The 18,650-nt window shown below is 44.0% G+C and overlaps 1 protein-coding gene across 2 annotated transcripts in view; it reads right to left on the reverse strand.

The window, feature by feature from the left end:
- SRD5A3 (steroid 5 alpha-reductase 3) overlaps positions 1-18,650 on the reverse strand; it is a 111,023-nt gene that overhangs the window by 59,563 nt on the left and 32,810 nt on the right. The window contains exon 3 of one of the 2 annotated variants that reach the window (XM_069201130.1): positions 15,852-17,173. The exons of the other annotated variant lie outside the window; for it this stretch is intronic. Coding sequence (XP_069057231.1) covers positions 16,761-17,173 — 413 coding nt within the window. The 3' untranslated portion in view covers positions 15,852-16,760. Of the gene's footprint in view, positions 1-15,851; positions 17,174-18,650 lie in introns of those variants that run through there. 2 annotated transcript variants of the gene reach the window in all.

Raw genomic sequence — 18,650 nt, forward strand, 5'->3', positions numbered from 1 at the left:
CTAAAACACATCTTTTTTCAAAGACCTGGATTATTCGACCACAAATAAGGTTGACAACATCAGAATTACTATTTAAATTAACGAAGCAAACTAAAGGTTAGTTCTATTTCCAGCAAGCTTAATAGTTGGAGAGCATCCTGGATGGAATTCTTGATCATAGCAATAAATGGCTAGAGAATGATCTGGTTGCCTTAAGGGTCTGCTCATGGAATAGTGCAGGCCAGGAGCACCAGCTGAAAGAGTAATACAAATGTCAAGGATTTTCTTAATTTACATGTGGAAAATGGTAGAATGCACACTCTGAATTATAAATCCAAAACTTCAGTTAAACAAGGATGGATCAATGGGCAAGTTTTGGTGTGTAACCCCGGATCTTGTTCTGCCCCAGTAACACATGTGAAATTTGCATAAACAAGTAGGTGCACCTGTCCCGGGATGCACAACCAGCAAGACATCAATCGAACCGGGATTCGTGAGAAACTAGCACAATTTTAATCTTGAGATAGGAAGTCCATCAGAGCTAAAACAGCCGTCCTTGGAACCAAATCCTTATTACAACAGCCCACACGTGTTTCGTCCTGAGATAATCACTCTCACAGACTTCATCAGGGCTGTAAGAAATGTAAACAATGACTACAATTACAAAACGCACTCCTCCCAATGTAAAACTTATAACCCTATCATCGTGACATCCGTGAAGACATAGCTATTATAATTTGTGACTTTGTGTGACATGAAAATAGTAATTCATAGGAAAGGACAGAGGGCCACCATTAACAACAATTTATGCAATGCAACTTAAATCATAGAATTATTAACCTCAAGATGACTTGTGAGTCCAATTAAAATGAAGAGTATTACGTGACCAATCGTGTGTCATGACATAAATGTGCATGTCCTCAAATAAAAATTACTAAAACCCTCCCAAGTGATATTAAAACTGAAAAGTGATACGTGAAAAACACACCAGAAAGAACCAAAGCAACCTAAGTGACTAGCAAATAAACTGCCCTTAAAATGACCTAAAGAAACAACATTACATACCTTAATATAATAACATACAGCTAGTACATCCAAAATCTTAACTTTGCTCTGGATATCTGAAAAAATATTAATAACCCACTATGTAAACCAAATCAATTATCACAACCAATTATAAGAAAAAATGAGTAATACACTAAGTTATAGAATTAATTATATGGTCCAACATACCCTTCATATGTCATAATAAAAAGTATAATGAAGACTCAAACACCGTAGCTTGTGGGGTAACTAAAATAAAGTAAATGAAAAAGTCAATAAGTGATAAGTCTCGACTGAGACCACCACAACCCAACTCCAGTGCATGATCACTAGTTAAAATTGCCATCTAGGTCCGGGACACTATTTCCTCCCTCACCCGGGCTCAACCCCGCCTCCGCACCAGACATATCCACCACCATCCCCAAAGGGTACAAGATGACACACCAGGGCCAAACCAATAAGCATGGAGGCATAATCGCTATCATCTACTGGGACACCACACCATTCGCTGAATGACATCCCCTGATGATCCAACACCTTAATGTCCAACTCCACACAGACAGAAAAAGCACCATCAGAGGCACCCTTGCCTACAGACCATCAGGACCATGCCAGGCTTCTGCAATGCCATCCCGGAACTTATTGCTCCGCAAGCAATTGACTCACTACATATTCCTAGGGGACCTCAAATTCTATTGCGACAACCCCAGCGACACCAACTCCACGGACCTCCTGCAAAGCTTGAGCAACATCTGCCTCAAGCAGCTCATCACTGACCCTACCCATATAGCAGGGCACACGCTCGACCACATCTTCACCTCCACCGATAGAGTCAGGTACATCCACATCACACTACTCAGCTGGTTTAACCACTACAGCGTACACCTGACCATCTCAGGGCACCCCTACCCTAGCACTGTGCCCCACAGATCCACATGAAGAAACTGGAAAAAGGAATCAGAAGACCAGTGGAACAACACTCTCTGCTCCCACCTCCCAGACACTGCACACAACCCTGAACAAGCAGCTAAAAGCTTCTCCCAGTGGATCACAGAATGCGCCAATACCATTGCCCTAGCCAAGACAGTCAAAGTCAAAGAACAAAGCAAAAGAGCAAGCAGGTTCACTGAGGAACTGCACTCCACCAAATGCAACTGCCTACAACTTGAAAGGAAGTAACGCATTAGCAAAAAAACAGAAGACTGCACCGCCTTCAGAACCGCTCTTAACCAGTACCACCGCCTCCTGAAAGAAGCCAAGAAGAACGCAATAGCAGACAGCTTCAAAGCCAGCAGAAACCACAGCAAAGAACTCTTCACCATCGTGAAGGAGTTTACCAATCTCCAGCCACTGGGAAGGACATCACTCCCTCCCAGAAACTGTGCAACAACATAGCGGACTTCTTCTATGACAAGATCTTGGGCACCTACCAAAACTTTGAATGCCAACCCTCTGCCGCAGACAGCATCAACCAGCTTACACACATAAATACAAACCCCGAACACCTTCTCACCCACTGGGAACTCCTCACTATGCAAGGTACTATCTCCATCATGAACTCTGTATACTCTGGAGCACCCGTGGACCCTTGTCCCCACCATGTCTTCAACCTTGGAGGCAAGACAATCGGTGACGAGCTCAGGAATGTCCCGAATACCTCCATCATCGCGGCCTCCTTCCCGGAGGTCTGGAAATATGCTGAAGTGAGGGCCCTCCTAAAAAAAAACATCTGCCAACCCAACCGAACTGAGAAACTACCAGTCCATCTCTCTGCTCCGCTATCCAGCAAAAGTCCTCCTCCCCTATTCAGCAAAATTCCTCGAGAAAGTAATCAACCAGCACCTCACACAAAACCTGGAAGGCCACAACCCCTTGGACCCCTTCCAAACCGGATTTTGAGCTAACCACAGCACAGAGACAGCCCTGATTACACCCACAGATGACATCCGAGTCCTCCTGGACCATGGGGAAACAGCAGCCCTTATCCTCCTGGACCTGTCCGCCAGGTTTGACACCGTCTTGCACCACATACTGATCAGCAGAGTCCACGACATCAGGATTCAAGAAAACACCAAATGGATTGCCTCATATATCACCGGATCCGGTCTCCAACCATTCACCTCACAGCCCAAGAAGATCATCTGTGGAGTCCCCCAAGGATTGTCCCTCAGCCCAACCCTCTTCAACACCTACATGACTCCCCTGGCTGTCACTGTCAGATCACAAGGACTCAACATTATCTCCTAGGCCGACGACACACAGCTCATCCTCTCACTGTCCGAAGATGCCTCTACCACAAAAACTAACTTCCCCAGATGCATTATAAACGTAGCAGACTGGATGAAGGCCAACTGTCTCAAACTCAACACCGAAAAAACTTCAGAAAGTCTTCAGCTTGGGGAGCAACACCATGCCAGAGACTGACACATGGTGGCCCGGAGAGCTCGGTACAAACCCTACCCCAACAGACCACAACCTCAGCATCATCCTGGATAGGAAGCTATCCATCCATGAAGAAACAAGTTGACGCAGTCTCATCCGGCTGCTTCCACACCCTTCGCATGCATCGCAAGATCTTCAGGTGGCTCCCAGCAGATGTCACGCAGGCCCTCATCAACAGCAGACTGGACTAAGGAAACAAAGTCTATGTAGGAATCACAGCACACCTTCTGAAGAGACTCCAGACAATACAGAACTCAGCTGTAAGACTCATACTCGACCTCCCCAGAAGGACCCACATCGCACCCCATCTCGAGACACTACACTGGCTCCCAATTCATAAGAGATGCCAGTTCAAGCTGGTGACCCACACCTACAAGGCTCTGCACAACAAATGACCAGCATACATCAACAAATGCCTGACCTTCCACCAAATGACCAGACACCTACGATCAGCTTCCCTCTTCCTTGCATACACCCAACGGATTTGTAGAGGCAACAGCAGAAGACGCTCCTTCTTGCACCTGGCAGCCAAGGCTTGGAACAACATCCCCCCTGCACTTCAGGACTGCACCGTCACTCCAGCAACTCAGAAGAGAACTGAAGACCTGGATTTTCGAGCGATCATACTTACACGCAGTGGCATACAGCTCCAGCGCCTCAACACCCTCATGGGTGATTTGCCGCACTCTATAAATGTTTAATTGATTGCTTGAACTAGGATTCTGTGGAACATATGCTTACAAAAAACTGCAATGTCAGTGGGATCGGAACCTCATTTTAATAATAGAGAAGCATATGAAGGACAACTTACCAGGGTTTCCTTTGAGAAATTTCAACTTGCCAGCTAGTACTCTCAGTTAAATTCAATGTACTGGTCACGAAAGAGGATAAATAAATTGATGGAAAAATTCTAGACGTAAAAAGAGTTCATCCATCTAAAACCAGGCAACTTATTAAAACTGAGTTCCTCTCATCTCTGGAACATGCAGTAAAAACCTTAAAAGAGTGTTAAAAAAGTATATTTTGAACATAAAAAAAGACACCAGGAACTTGTCTTGATTGATCTTCAGACAGCAATTTCGATTAAAAATATCAAACTATTTTGGCCATTGGTGGGCTCTGGAACAAATTCCTACAAATTGGGGAGAGACAATTATATCCCTTTTCAAAAATGGAAAAAACGATTTATCAGAGTATTTTATAGAGAACCCTTCATATAGCCAAGTTTGAAAGGACCTTATAGGAAATATAGGATTTCTAATACGGAAATAGTAGCCTTAATAAAGCAAGCAAATAACTCACATGCGCCCAGTCTAAATGGTCTTTCTATGGCCCTATTAAAAATGAGTCAGCTAACTGAGGTGCCTTACTTTCTGTTATATTCAACTCAGTAACCAATATGTGTAAAGTGCCTCTGTTATGGAAAGGTTCTGCATTCAGCCCATATTTAAAAAAAGAAAAAGGCCCAAGAGATTTCTTCTTGCCAGAAGGGTGAACACCTCTTTGGAATATTCATCAGCCCATTTCTGCAAGTCCATCAGGAGTAAGTGAGCATAGTACTTTGCCTCAAGATCAAGGAGGGCTGTCATATTATAATGATTCATGTAATGGTGGGATCACACTTTTTAAACCCAAGGTGCAAAATTGAGCCTTTTCATGAGTTTGATGTACATGCTGTCTCCATACAAGAGAGATACAAACTAGTGAAACTGCGGGACCAAAAATCAATGTCCTGCTTGACCAAAGCAGAAGGGAGGCCCTTTAGGCAAGGTACGCCATTATATTTGCTGGTGATGAAGAAATTAGAGATTAATATCTGGGTTGCCAACTTCAATTAGAGACAATTTACCATTGTCCTTTCCACATCCATGCCAAATATAAACCCAGGAACCAACAGAAATGTTTCAGCAGGCTTCTGCACTATTCTCATCAAAAGTATTCACAAATTTCCAAAATATGCACCAGTTGCCAGATTTACAGGGCTTAAATAAAGTAGCCCATTTTGAGAAAATATTCATTTTTTTGAGGAAAATATGACAGTTTTATAATCTTTATTCACCAATGACATTTCAACTTTTATACTCTCCTGCACCTGCATATTTTTTTTCTGGGCAATATTTTATATTTTTTATTCACCAATAACATTTCAACTTTTATACTCTCCTGCATCTGCATAATTTGTTTTCTGTGCAAGTTTATTGACCAACAGTCTAAAGAGGTTGTTTTTCAATGCTGTTCATTTCTTAAGTTCACTTTGAAACATCTGTAGTACCTTTCATTTTGGTGCAGTGTTTCATTAAGACGGGGCTACAAGTTGGGGATTAGAGACAAAAATTTAACAACAGCATTTAACTAAATCATTGCATTTGAACACCAAAAGACCACATTACCAAGGCACTGATCTTTTATAGCCATCTCTGTGCAGACAACACAGAGAAGGACCATTTGATGTTTCAGATTAGCTTAGCAAGTTTGAAATTCCAATGCAGGTCAGATAGATAAAAATAATAACATAATATAACTTTCTTTGTCATAAGATGACGTTTGCGTCATGCACAGGCCATGCAAAGGTTACAAAACAAACATTTCTGTTGAATTCAAATATGCTGTAATTTGTCAAATCTAGCAAGGCAAGCAAAATACGGGTCATGCTAATTTTAGAAAGGAAAGTGCATGTTTAAATGTGGCTTCTGGTTAGGCCTAGTTTTCATGCTTAGATATTATTTAATTAGTGGTTTGTGTTTTCTTCTAAAATCTCTAACAGACTCAATAAGATAATCAGACCGACCAGCTATGTTTTTGACATGACAGTAGTCAATACAGTTCCAGATGATTCTTTTAACTGAAATGCAAGAAGACAACCTGGCTCTACAATAACAGGCCCAACCAGGGAGCCATAGACCTTCAATTTTTGTGTTTTCATTGGGCTTAACTCAAACACCAAGTAAAGTGATAGCTGATGACTCTAATATTGACAATGAGATATAAGCAGTGAGAAAACAGATCAAGGTTTATAAAAATATAATCAAGGATTGTTTAGCAAGAAAATATGGGCATAATTAGCTGCTCGGCCTTAAGGTAAATGACCATTAATAACTTTAAAATTTAATGACTGCAATAAGGACAAAAGATTTGCTGCTAAACCATCTGACTGCTGAGCTGGAGCATGTTTTTTCAGAGTATTTATATAAAGTCTAATAGATCAATTAACTGAGTTTCTTCGACAGTGGGCAAGTTTAGGCTAAAATCTCCAGCATTAAGCTAGCTGTAGAACCCTTCTACTTCAGGTTGGGGTTCAGATAAACTTTCACAATAAGTAATACATTTTCTGATTTATCTCTTAAGTGTCCCAGACATTTAAGAATCATAATCTAGGGGGCCTGGCCTGGCCTGACAAGATGGCCAACAGGACATAGTTGATGTTGGCTCATGACCAGTCTTAAATCCTTCAGAATCCTGCCACCTTGCTGTTGCACTGCCGCCCTGGAGCCGGAAAACAGTTCCTGATGGATGCAGATGATGTCCCACGCTGGAGTGAAGATTGCAGATGGGTGTAGAAGCAGAAATTCCACCAACAAGCCTTGGCAAAGGCAAACTCGCAGTTAGTGGAAAAGTGGTGCTGCCGGGGACCAGCAAGGTCCAGGAGGACTCAACCCAGGAGGGGGAGTCACAGGGGACCATTAGCATCACAGAGAGTCCACAGGAGCAGAGGAAGCACCCACGGAAGCTCCACAGGATGGGGGCACAGAAGTCACAGAAGGAGCCCACGCAGCACTACAAAAGAGCAACCCACGCTGCCGGATACCCACACGGAAGGCTGGGCTTTGCAGAAAGGAGTGCTGCGGGTTGGAGCTGCACATCGCCTGAAGATCCGTCGGAGGAGATGCCAACAAGCCTTGGCAGCTGCAAAAGACGCATTGCACGGGGGTACTGTCCTGCGTGGGAAGGCAAAGGGTTACCTCCACCAAAGTTGGACAGCTGGCACAAAAGACCAAGAGGACTACTCCAGACCACCTCCCATGATGCAGGATCCACGCAGTTCAAGATGAGGGGAGATCTACGCAGCTGGTCATTGTTTGCAGTAGGTGCCTGGTGTTGCAAGGGAGTGACTCCTTCACTCCAAGGGAAATTCCTTCTTCTTCTTGCGCAGGCTGAAGAGTTGCTGTCTTCTGAGGATGCCCATCTGGGGAAATGTTACAATGTTGCAGAACAGTCTTCTTCGTTGTTTGCAGCGTTGTGGGTACCTGGAGGGTCCAGTCGCAGTTTCAGTGGCCAGAAGTCGAAGTGGAGGTTGCACAGGAATCCTGCTGGAGTCCTGCAAGCCGAATCTCAGGACCCACCCAAGAGAGAGCTTTAAATAGCCCTGAAAGTGGGATTGGTCACCTAACCAGGTAAGCACCAATCAGGAGGGGGCTCTGACGTCACCTGCCTAGACTGGCCACTCAGATGCTCCCAGAGTTCCCTGCCAACCTTGGAAACCAGATGGCAGAACCCAGGGACTCTCTGGAGGATCTCTGAGCACCCCCCCTGGGGTGGTGATGAACAGGGGAGTGGTCACTCCCCTTTCCATAGTCCAGTTTTGCACCAGGAACTAGGGGGTCCCTGAACTGGTGTGGACTGGTTTATGCACAGAGGGCCCCAAATGTGCCCTTCAAAGCATACGAGTGGCTTGAGGAGGCTACCCCTCCCAGGCCAGTCACACCTATTTCCAAAGGGGGGAGGTGTTACCTCCCTCTCCCAAAGGAAATTCTTTGTTCTGCCTTCCTGGTCTTGATCAGATCAAGCAGCAGGAGGGCAGAAACCTGTCTGTGGGGTGGCAGCAGCTTGGGCTGCCCAGAAAACCCTGTAAGACTGGAGGTAGCAATGCTGGGGGTCCTCTACGGAGCCCCCAGAGTGCATGGAATTATACTTCTAAACTTGCAGCAGTATTAGGGTATGATTCCAATATGTTTGATACCAAACATGCCCAGGTTCAGTGTTACCATTATATAGCTGGACATAGGTAATGACCTATGTCCAGTATACGCGTAAAATGGGTTCCCACACTCACAAAGTCCAGGAAAATGGATCTGGAGTTTGTGGAGGCACCTGCACCTTGCCCTTTGGGCTGAGAGGGCCTACCATAGGGGTGACTTACAGTGACCTGGTGCAGCGACCTGTAGTGAAAATGGGTGTATGCACCCGTTTCATGCAGACTGCAATGGCAGGCCTGCAGAACCCTTTGCATGGGCTCCCTATGGGTGGCAGAATAACTGCTGCAGCCCATAGGGATCCCCTGGAACCACAATGCCCTGGGTACCTGGGTACCATATACTAGGGACTGACAGGGGGGGACTAGTATGACAATTGTGGGGAACAAAAAGGTACAGTTTACAGGAGAGAACCCTCTGGGAGCACGAGTGACTCGATATGTTAACATCAGATGCGGAACTCTGATCCTTGATTAAGAGCAAAAAGTTACCCGAACCTTTGGAGCCCTGCAACACTTTATTTGGGAGGTGTACAAATGCTATACAGCTGTATAGGGACAGTGTTATAGGGAGTGGTTGGAAAAATACATTACTACGATTTCACAAGCCTGTATCCATTTGTCTTTAAATCCCTCAATGAATACTTTGGATTGGTTAAACGTCAAGTCTACCCACCCCGGTGGCTTTACTTCCCAGTACTACCATACAGAGTCAATGGCAAGCTAATGTTCCCCCTATGTCGAACATGCGCTGAAAGTAAAGAGACTAGCGAGTGCAGACACTCTGAAGAGCAAAGGGTGATCACTGGGACATGGTGTACCCTTGAGGTGCAGGGGGCCTTGGAGAAAGGTTACAAACTTGAAAAAAAATGGTTTATTAATGAGACCTCCAAGCAGAAATATTTAGATGATTACTACGCTCATGAGGGTATATGCTTGGGACCTGAGTACATAGAAGTCAACCTCATCAGATGACAGTTAGCTAAACTCTGCCTCAATTCCTTATGGGGAAAATTCGCCCAATGTACAAACTTGTCAAACACCACCATCATCACAGATCCTGATGAACTGTTTAAATATCTTTTTGTGGGGTCTTATGAGGTGTCCAGCTGTGTGTTTATCGACGATGAAACTGCTGCTCTGTGTTGGAAATACACAAAAGAGTACCCCACAACTTGTAACAATATAAACATCTTTTTCGCCTGTTTTACAACCGCTCACACCCGTTTAGAGCTTCACAAGGTTATGCATAATCTTCAGGATCAGTGTCTGTATCACAATACAGACTATTTTTGTGAGCAAACTAGGGGATGAAGATCCTCAGCTCAGTGATTATTTAGGCGATTTGATCAGCGGTCTAGGGAACGGTGAGTACGTCACTGAATTTACCTCAGCCCAAGACCTACAGTTATTGTACATCAAAAAATGTGCATGTATGAAAGTCAAAGGCATCACCCTAAATCTTAACAGCGGAGTCTAAATAAATTTTCACAGTCTAAAGGATCTGGTGGAAAAATACTCTGCCTCAACCGACCATAAAAATGATAAAACGTTCGTTGTAAAACAACCTAGCATTATCCGGTCCAAAAATGCATAAAACCTTGCATCTAGTGTTAGATAAAAGGGTACTGAATGACGACTACAAAACCCTGCCGCACGGTTACTGAAGGGTCATTAGAGTCTCTGCCCCGACAATGGACATTAGGCTGCAGCACCCATTCTCCTGCGTTTTAGCAGGCCCCTCAAATTGCGGTAAAAGCTATTTTATAAAGAAACTATTAGAAAATGCTCTAATGTTTTATCCCAAACCTCAAACAATGTTGTATGGCTTATTCGTGATCTTTATCCAGAACTATCCCTAAGGTTCCTGCACATGAAATTTATAGAAGGCATATCAAATAGTCTCAGTGACTATGCGTTGTTACCTACAGGCCTTGTAAACATGGTAATTGTAGATGACCTTATGAGCGAAGATGGGGATCACCCTGAGATAGAGAAAGCTTTTACTCAATATTCACACCATTGCAATCTAAGCGTATCTAACATCGTGAAGAACCTGTTTTACATGGAGAAGAGTAGTCGGTCTACAGCTCTCAACACTTACCTGGTTTTATTTAAAAACCCCTGTGACAAACACCAGATATCCGTTATAACTGAACAGATTTTCCCCGGAAACACACAGGAAGACTTTAATGACGCTACAGAGAAACCCCATGGATACTTCCTGGTAGACTTAAAACCCAATACTCTGGAAGAATACAGACTGTGGGCGGCTATTTTCCCACCCGATCTCCCTGTCGCTTACACGCTTAAAACCAAGTCCAAAGCCTATAAAAAATTTGTTAAAGAGACTCCAGAAACATTTACACTCTAGACCTTGTGATACAGGTATTGACCATGTACGCCGAAATCTAGCCCTCCTAAAAAAGAAAGTCACGGCCAGCCCCCCACAAAGAAAAGCCATCCTGTGTGCGGTTTCAGACGATTTAGAGGCTGCCATTTCAGTGATCGCCCTAAACACCCTAAAAAGTAATGTCCCTGTATAGAGCGCCAGTTACATGTTTTGAAGCAGAAGCGCCATCTTATCAAGAAGCTCAGTAATAAACGGGTTTCCCTCATTTCTAAGAAGAAACTGGTAAAGTAGTCGGGAGGTGTTATAGGTTCTTTGTTGGCCATAGCTATATCCCTTTTCACCTGCCTCCTAAGCAGGACCTGATGAAGAATCCCCAAAAGATGCACTTTTGCTACAGAAAGTGCCTAGAGGTTGGGAACAGTTTTTACGAGCTGCTGCAAAACTCAACGTTCTTTCTACGACTGTCGTAATGCCGAACACAGACGACTGCTTGAAAGTTTGAAAGAACCGGTTTACAGCGCCCCAAGTACTCGTAACACCTGTTATTTTTAACCCTCATCCTGAGATGCCAGCAACTCATTTCCCCCCCCCCCTTGCTATCCCTTTCTTGGAGCACCCTGGCTCTGCCTTTGGAACCTAAAAAAAGAGATATTGTCCCAAATGAACATGTGGTTAAATGTCTGATGTTTCTTCTGACTTTTTAACCTATGTATATGTGTGCCTGTGTTTGTGTGTATGGTGATGTCATAGTTAACATTTGACGTTTTTTCATCTTTTATTTCTTTGGTAAATTTTATCCTTGTGTCGCTTGTTCTACAAGAACTGCTGTGTGAATAATGCTTTACATTTTTCAACATATTTCTGTAGTTTTTAAAAACAGTTTAAATGGCGCACGTGCGTCAGAATAAAGATGCAGACTCTATATTCAAAGACCTTTTTTTTTTTATTTTTTTATTATTTTATTGTAGACAGTCATCATTACACATAAATGGCATTAAACGGCCTTGCATTTCGACAAACTGAGTAAAATGTTTTAACAGCGTTTGATGTAGACCTAGAGTTCTCTTTCAAGTACTTCCTAACAACAGAATCATTGTTAACTAAATTGTTTGAATAGATTTTTTAAAGATTGTAAGTGTCAAACCTGCCGAGATTTTACTAATAAAGTATAAACAATGCTCCCTGCATGTGACGTTGAGAGAATTCTATACCGGTTTTCTGTTGTACTTCACCCTCTCCACAGCTTTTTATTTTGCAGTAATCACAGCCCCTTTGTGGAATAGTGCAGCATAGTTGATATCGTAGTGTTTGAAATTGAAAGAGTTTGATATATAGATACCACTAAAAGTCGTGTTATCGACAAAACCTATGATAACACGTTTCAGCAGTTGTCCCAAAAATAAATTTTGCTGTTGGGTTAATCTGGTGCCGGCTGGGATGCTGAATATCTTTAGAGCTACCCTCTCAATGGCGTACTTGGCGTCAGACAGAGGTAAAGCTTCGGCGTCAGCCACTCTGACATGTGGGGACGCATTCAATCTCTTTATAAACCAACCAGCCGAAAAGTATGACCAGTTTTTACTGTTCTGTATCCCCGCTGATGAGACAGAAAGTGTCCTTGTTGCTGTTAAGTTTGATTTTAAGATCAATACCGTTGATGAGTAGTTTATCTTGGAAGAAAAGGTCTGAATGTATATGCCGAGGAGGTCCAGCTCCTTGTCTTCAAAATGTGCAAAAGTATCCTTGAGGAAGAATCCCGCTGAAAGCTGTGTGTCCAGGGTGGTGCTGCTGAAATTTAGAATACTCTTGATAGGCTCTGTAGACATACATGTTATCACTTTGCGTGATAAGTCGGTCACCGAGGGTAATGTCCACTTTATTAAACATGGTTGCGAAGGTGTAAGCGATTGTCGCCACTTTAGCGGAGGCCAGTATGTTGGTACCATCCGCTTTTGTGATTTTACAGACAAGATGCAGCAGAGTATTGTTGAGATCCAGATAGATATCTATGAAGCCTGACACAAAAAACTCTATTGGTGCCAAAGGCATCAAAGCGGCTTGAGCCGCTACTTCCATAAAAAAACTGCCTTTGATGCTGGCCTGGGTAGGCTTTAGAGAAAACAAAACTAACTCTGAGTTGGCACATTGTCCTGATGCGCAGTGCACAAAGGCCATGGTTTTAGGTTATTGTGTTTTAAAAACATAAACGTGTTCTTCGAGGCTCTCTTCCGTCTTACGGATCTTCTTTTGTGAACTCTTTTTGAAGAGCGCTGCTTTTATTATAGAGCACTTGCGGCACCCTACGCCTTGAAGCCCTTTGCTTCTTTTTAATACTTGTGCTTGGTCTGTACACAAGTCCGGTTCCTTCTTGGGGTTGTTTGTTCATGCGTTTGGCGACAGCAGAAGTCACACATCCCACCACATCCTGGGCAATGTTCGAGGCCGCTTCTTTAACGTGGGGTTTTGCAATTTCGTAGCCTCTTCTCAAGTAAGGCATAGCTCTTTAAAACAAGCTATGGAAGAAACCTCCCAGCTCCCCTGTACATAACAGGTGACTCCTGAAAGAATGGTGGCCCTCCATACCTGGCTTGGTGTCTGCGATAGTCCCTGTACAGAGCGGGGTCGTCATATGTTTTCATGATCCCCATGATGTCTTCTTAATATTCGCTGTTGCGGAACCGCTTTAAATTATGCTTAATAATCACTTTCCCGTATTTAGAGGACACCGGCTCAGACTGGTCGTCGGAGATCATGAGCGACCTAGTGTCGAAATGGTTTTTAGAAATTGCTACATAGCATGGTTTGATATATTGATTATTAACCACAGTGTTAATTTGCCCCTTCACTTTCACCCACCCTAACAATGGTAAATAACTATTCCCGACCGTCTGCGGCTCTACAATATCACTAAACACATAGGGGGTCATTCTGACCTTGGCGGTCCATGACCACCATGGCGGAGGAAGCACCGCCAACAGGCTGGCGGTGCTTCCTTGGCGATTCTGACCGCGGCGGTAAAGCCGCGGTCAGAAAAGGGGAGCCGGCGGTTTCCCGCCGGTTTCCCGCTGGCCCAGGGAATCCGCCATGGCGGCGCTGCTTGCAGCACCGCCATGGGGATTCCGACTGCCTTCCCGCCAGCCTGTTGCTGGCGGTGTCCACCGCCAGAACCAGGATGGCGGGAACGGGTGCCGTGGGGCCCCTGCACTGCCCATGCCAGTGGCATGGGCAGTGCAGGGGCCCCTAACAGGGCCCCACAAAGATTTTAACTGTCTGCTTAGCAGACAGTGGAAATCGCGACAGGTGCCACTGCACCCGTCGCACCCCTTCAACTCCGCCGGCTCCATTCCGAGCCGGCTTCATTGTTGAAGGGGCTGTCCCGCTGGGCCGGCCGGCGGTCTTCTGGCGGTCACCCGCCGGCCCAGCGGGAAAGCCGGAATGGCCGCCGCGGTCTTTCGGCAGCAACCGCTTGGCGGGCGGCGACCGCCGACCGCTGCGGTCAGAATGACCGCCATAGAGTGTATCAAACCCCCCATTAATGACAGGGCACGAGGGGTACCATTCTACAGGGCTTTTTATATGTTGAACTGTGCCTGAAACCATTCCTAATTTACCCATACAGCTAAACTTTGTATCACAATTTGGAGCTTTAAGAAACACCTTCCTTCTAATGTTATCCAATACCAGCTGAATATTTGAAAAGCTGGCTATGGATTTGTTGATTGCCTGAACCACTGCTGTGACACTTGGATAACAGCCATGAGGAAAGCCTGCGTGGATGATCAATGGGTCCTGATCACGCTTTATAATAAATTTGGTCTCCAGCTTAGTAAATGTATTCCAGGTTCTCGGGTATTGGATTTCAGTTAGGGCTACCTCCCGGTCCACAGATTTGAGTTTTTCAGTATGATTAAAAATGTGATTGTCGGGAAACATGCCCTTTGAAGCATTGGATGGCAAAGCGAAATAAAATGATGCGTCTCCATATTGTCGTCTTCAGAATGCACCGTGCTCACATGCTCTGCAGGAAGGTGGCCAGCACCCAACTGTTACATTTATTAGGCCACCCCCTCCATTTGACAAAAGCCTGTTTGTTAGGCCCACTAACATTCCGTTTCAGAATCTTTTCAACCCTGTATACCCTATTTGGATCGTGCAGGACCAACACAGTTTCACCTTTGTACTCCTTTATCCAGTAAATGTATACACCTTTTTTAAGCTCCACTACAGGTATTTAATCGCTAAAAGTCTGCTGGTAGCCCTTCCTAAAGACCCCTTTCAACTTTGACATCCTAACATGATCACCTTCTTTTAAGAGGCTTCGTCACGCAGTCAGTGAAACGGCTCCAATACATCGTTTTCCACACCTCAAAAGAATTACCAGGTGTTACTTTTATGGGAGACATTTTGTGATAACTGGTGTTATAAACATCTATAAATGACGGTAGAATGTCCACATAGCGGTACGCTGTGAAATATCTCCACATCTTAGATTTTAGAGTGCTGTTAAAACTATCATAGCCACTTTTACCTCCGTGAGCGTGAGAAAATGCATAGCTGCCTGCTGTTTTAATAATTTTGGAAACAACTTGTTTAAAAATTCTTTTCTGGCATCTATTTGCCGTTTTTGAGGGGTTCCCCCTTTCCTGAAGATGCGTTCAAAGGCCATGGTGATGCTAGTCCCAGTTTTATTTCTCATTGCTTCCGTAAAGGCGCACTTGGACAATACATCTATAACTGTTAATATGTATTGAGCTTGTTAATATACCTGACTAGACCTTGAAGACTGATTAGATCTGCCTGCGGTAATTTATCTGCACATTAATGATGGTCAGTCTCCTCTTAAAATGCTTCCTGACAGGCTTATGGAGTGAATATGCCTCTTCACCAGATAACCACGTCTTCATCTGCACTCCGGTTATAGGCTCATTTTCAATTAGAGCCCTTCTAAACAGTGCTTCAGCACTTTTGAAGCTTCTGACCACTCATGTATCATAATAAATCTTCTTTAAACTGCAAAAGGACATGTTTGTCAGCCCCGCCATCCCATGAAATGAAAGACAACGGTTTTGTGTATTGTCGTTTTATTAAAAATAAGGAATGTTACCAACACATAAACAGGGCAAACTTTACTGTTTTGTGGTACACATTGTGTCAGTTTACACTACGTATACAGAATATGCCACACTGTAGAGCTATTGCTAGGGGGCCTGCAGATAATGTGTTGCAGCGTCACAAGTTTTGAAATTTTTACGGCTATAAAGTCTATGGCTCTAGGTAGGACTTCACAATCACCCCTCTTATAACTTTGTACACTAAGGATGCTGAAGGCATTCAAAGGTTCGTACAGTTCTCTGTAGTGCAATAAAAAACCTTTATTTCTGAAATAATCTTCAGTTAAGCGTTCCAAGGTGATACGTAAGCTGGTTGTCGGTGATAGTGTTAACTCCAGCAAATGTTGTTTGTACGCACTCCAGTATTTGTCCACTGTAGGCAGCCACACGTTGACACACCAGCTGGCTCTGCACATAGGACTGTCAAACTGCAGAGCCACGGGAGGATCACCAAGCTTCCGATAGTGGAGAGTTGCAGGTTGTGCTTCAACTATTCTTTCTTTAAGCAACATATATATCAATCTGGCAATACATATGTATCCTGGACGTAACTCAGAATAATTCTGATGCTTGCCCTAAAAGTGAGTAAGTATGTAACGTTAAATAATACATTAATGACACACTACCATTGGGATTCATAATTTTTAAAACAGTTTTCTAGCAGCTAAAGAAACGACTCGTTGTCTATTTTTAAAATTAATATCACACATATGCCTTTCTATAGTCCTTTCTGCCACCCTTCTAACAAAATACGTACACAAGCGTTGCATACGACCAAGTTTTGAGCTCGGCTTGCATGCGCATAAGATCTCTTTGAGCGTGGTCGACAAAATCTTAATCATACCGGGGTGGACATTTTTCTTTACCTCTGACAAACATACTCAAACCTTAACAGTTTATACACTTTATGCGGGGATAGCAGGCTACATACATGACAAATTATTCTTGACGTGTATGAGGTGCATAGACACTCATGAGCCTCCTGCTGCGGATCATTAATTTTATGGCCAGAACAGAGAATATAAAAGTCACGTTTGAGACAAGTATTCACAACATTCTTAGCAAAACCTTTAACAGGCCATATGTCATTGTAGGGTACGCCTGGGGCTTCCTTTTCAAAATCTGTAATATTGTATGTACAAACACATTTCTTACGAGGCTCTTTGTTTTCGGTTGTGGAATTTTCAGTCTGTTTAAAACAGCATAAGCAGTAAAAATGTACAGCATTAACTGCTGCGGTGTCCCCTCTACCACAGCGCTTTTTGCTGATGCTTTCTACGTTCAAAAAGGAAAGAAAGACAGACTATTAGATAAAATTAAAATATAGCGGTATATACATTGTAAGTAAGTGTTTATAATGATCTTTACTAACCTAATTTACGACCGACTCAGCGGTGGCTCTGAAATCATGAGAGTCGCTGAGGCCCATCGAGGCATAACCAGCATCACAGTTTGCGGGCGGCTGTTGCACGATGACAGCCTCCGGAGACGGTTCCTCCAGAACACCCATATCTTCATAGATCCTTGAAACTGAATGATTCAAACCGCCTGCAGAGCTCCTCGTCAAAACCGGTGACATTTTGACCACCCTCTTTAATACCGCTCTGCTGCACGGGCTACTCCATCATCTCTGGTGTCAGCCTACGATAACATCTATCAATAGTGTTCAAAACAGCAGCACAGGATGTATTTTCGGGGAGGTGGCTGTACCTCTTCATAACGACCGAACGCTCTCTTTCTGGAGGGTGGTTCCAGGGTTTGGGATACGCTGCTTAGGAGACTCCTATGTATTCTACGCATCAAAAAAGGGGGAGTCCTCTTCGACATCACCAGCTGGTCAATGATCTCCAGAGGCTCTGATTCGCTGGGGATAGCCGCATAGCCCCAACCATGTGTCTGGGCCATGAGCACACGACTAGGGTGCTGTCACAACACATGTGACCCAACACAGTCACCTTATTCCACAGGTGTGACGTCAGTTCCGGGGAGAGCCCCTGAGGGCCCGGCAGTCCCAGTAATGGAAGTGGCGTTACTTCCAGGTGGGGCAACCGTCACTTTTTGATGGCAAAAGTTAGCCCATTATTATACTATTAACATTTGTAAACTTTCTTTGCTTTAGTTCATTTTTGTATAGTAATTGGAATTTACTTAGTAAGGCCAAGAGGTCTCGGCTCTAAAAGGCCAAGCTCCTGGGTTTTCCAATGCTTGTATGGAATATGTGAGCTAAGTCGAATTTAGGTATCGAGGTGTGTTCTGGTTGTGGGATGGTGTTCACAATAAGGCATGAATAATAGCTCTGGAGCGGAGGCTGAAGGCAGTGTGTGTCAGTGGGTCATGATAATGTTTGGATTACAAGCTCATCCCGTACATGACTTTGCTCTAGTGTGCATAGACATCATCACATCTGTACCAATTCTATATATTTAGAACAACATCATTGTTGTTACTTATTTATATACAACTACTAACGAGCACTCACAAAGTCAACAGGTCTGGCTTGTTTTAGGCATGTTAGTTTTTGTGTAATATGGCAGGATGCAACAGCAGAAAATTCACAAAGAGGGACCTAAATGCTGGTCAGGCAGCATGCTGTGTAAAGCACAGGACTGTAGTTCATGTTTTAAGTCACACCCTTAATTACTTATGCCACGACTCTTTTGGGCACCCTCTTCTCACCTTTTTCATCCACAACAGGCTTTTACCTACAGACAGCTGAAACTGTCTCGCAGGTGAGACCTAAAAATTGTGATGT

The sequence above is a fragment of the Pleurodeles waltl genome, chromosome 1_2 (genome assembly GCF_031143425.1).
Source record: "Pleurodeles waltl isolate 20211129_DDA chromosome 1_2, aPleWal1.hap1.20221129, whole genome shotgun sequence".
NCBI lineage: Eukaryota > Metazoa > Chordata > Amphibia > Caudata > Salamandridae > Pleurodeles > Pleurodeles waltl.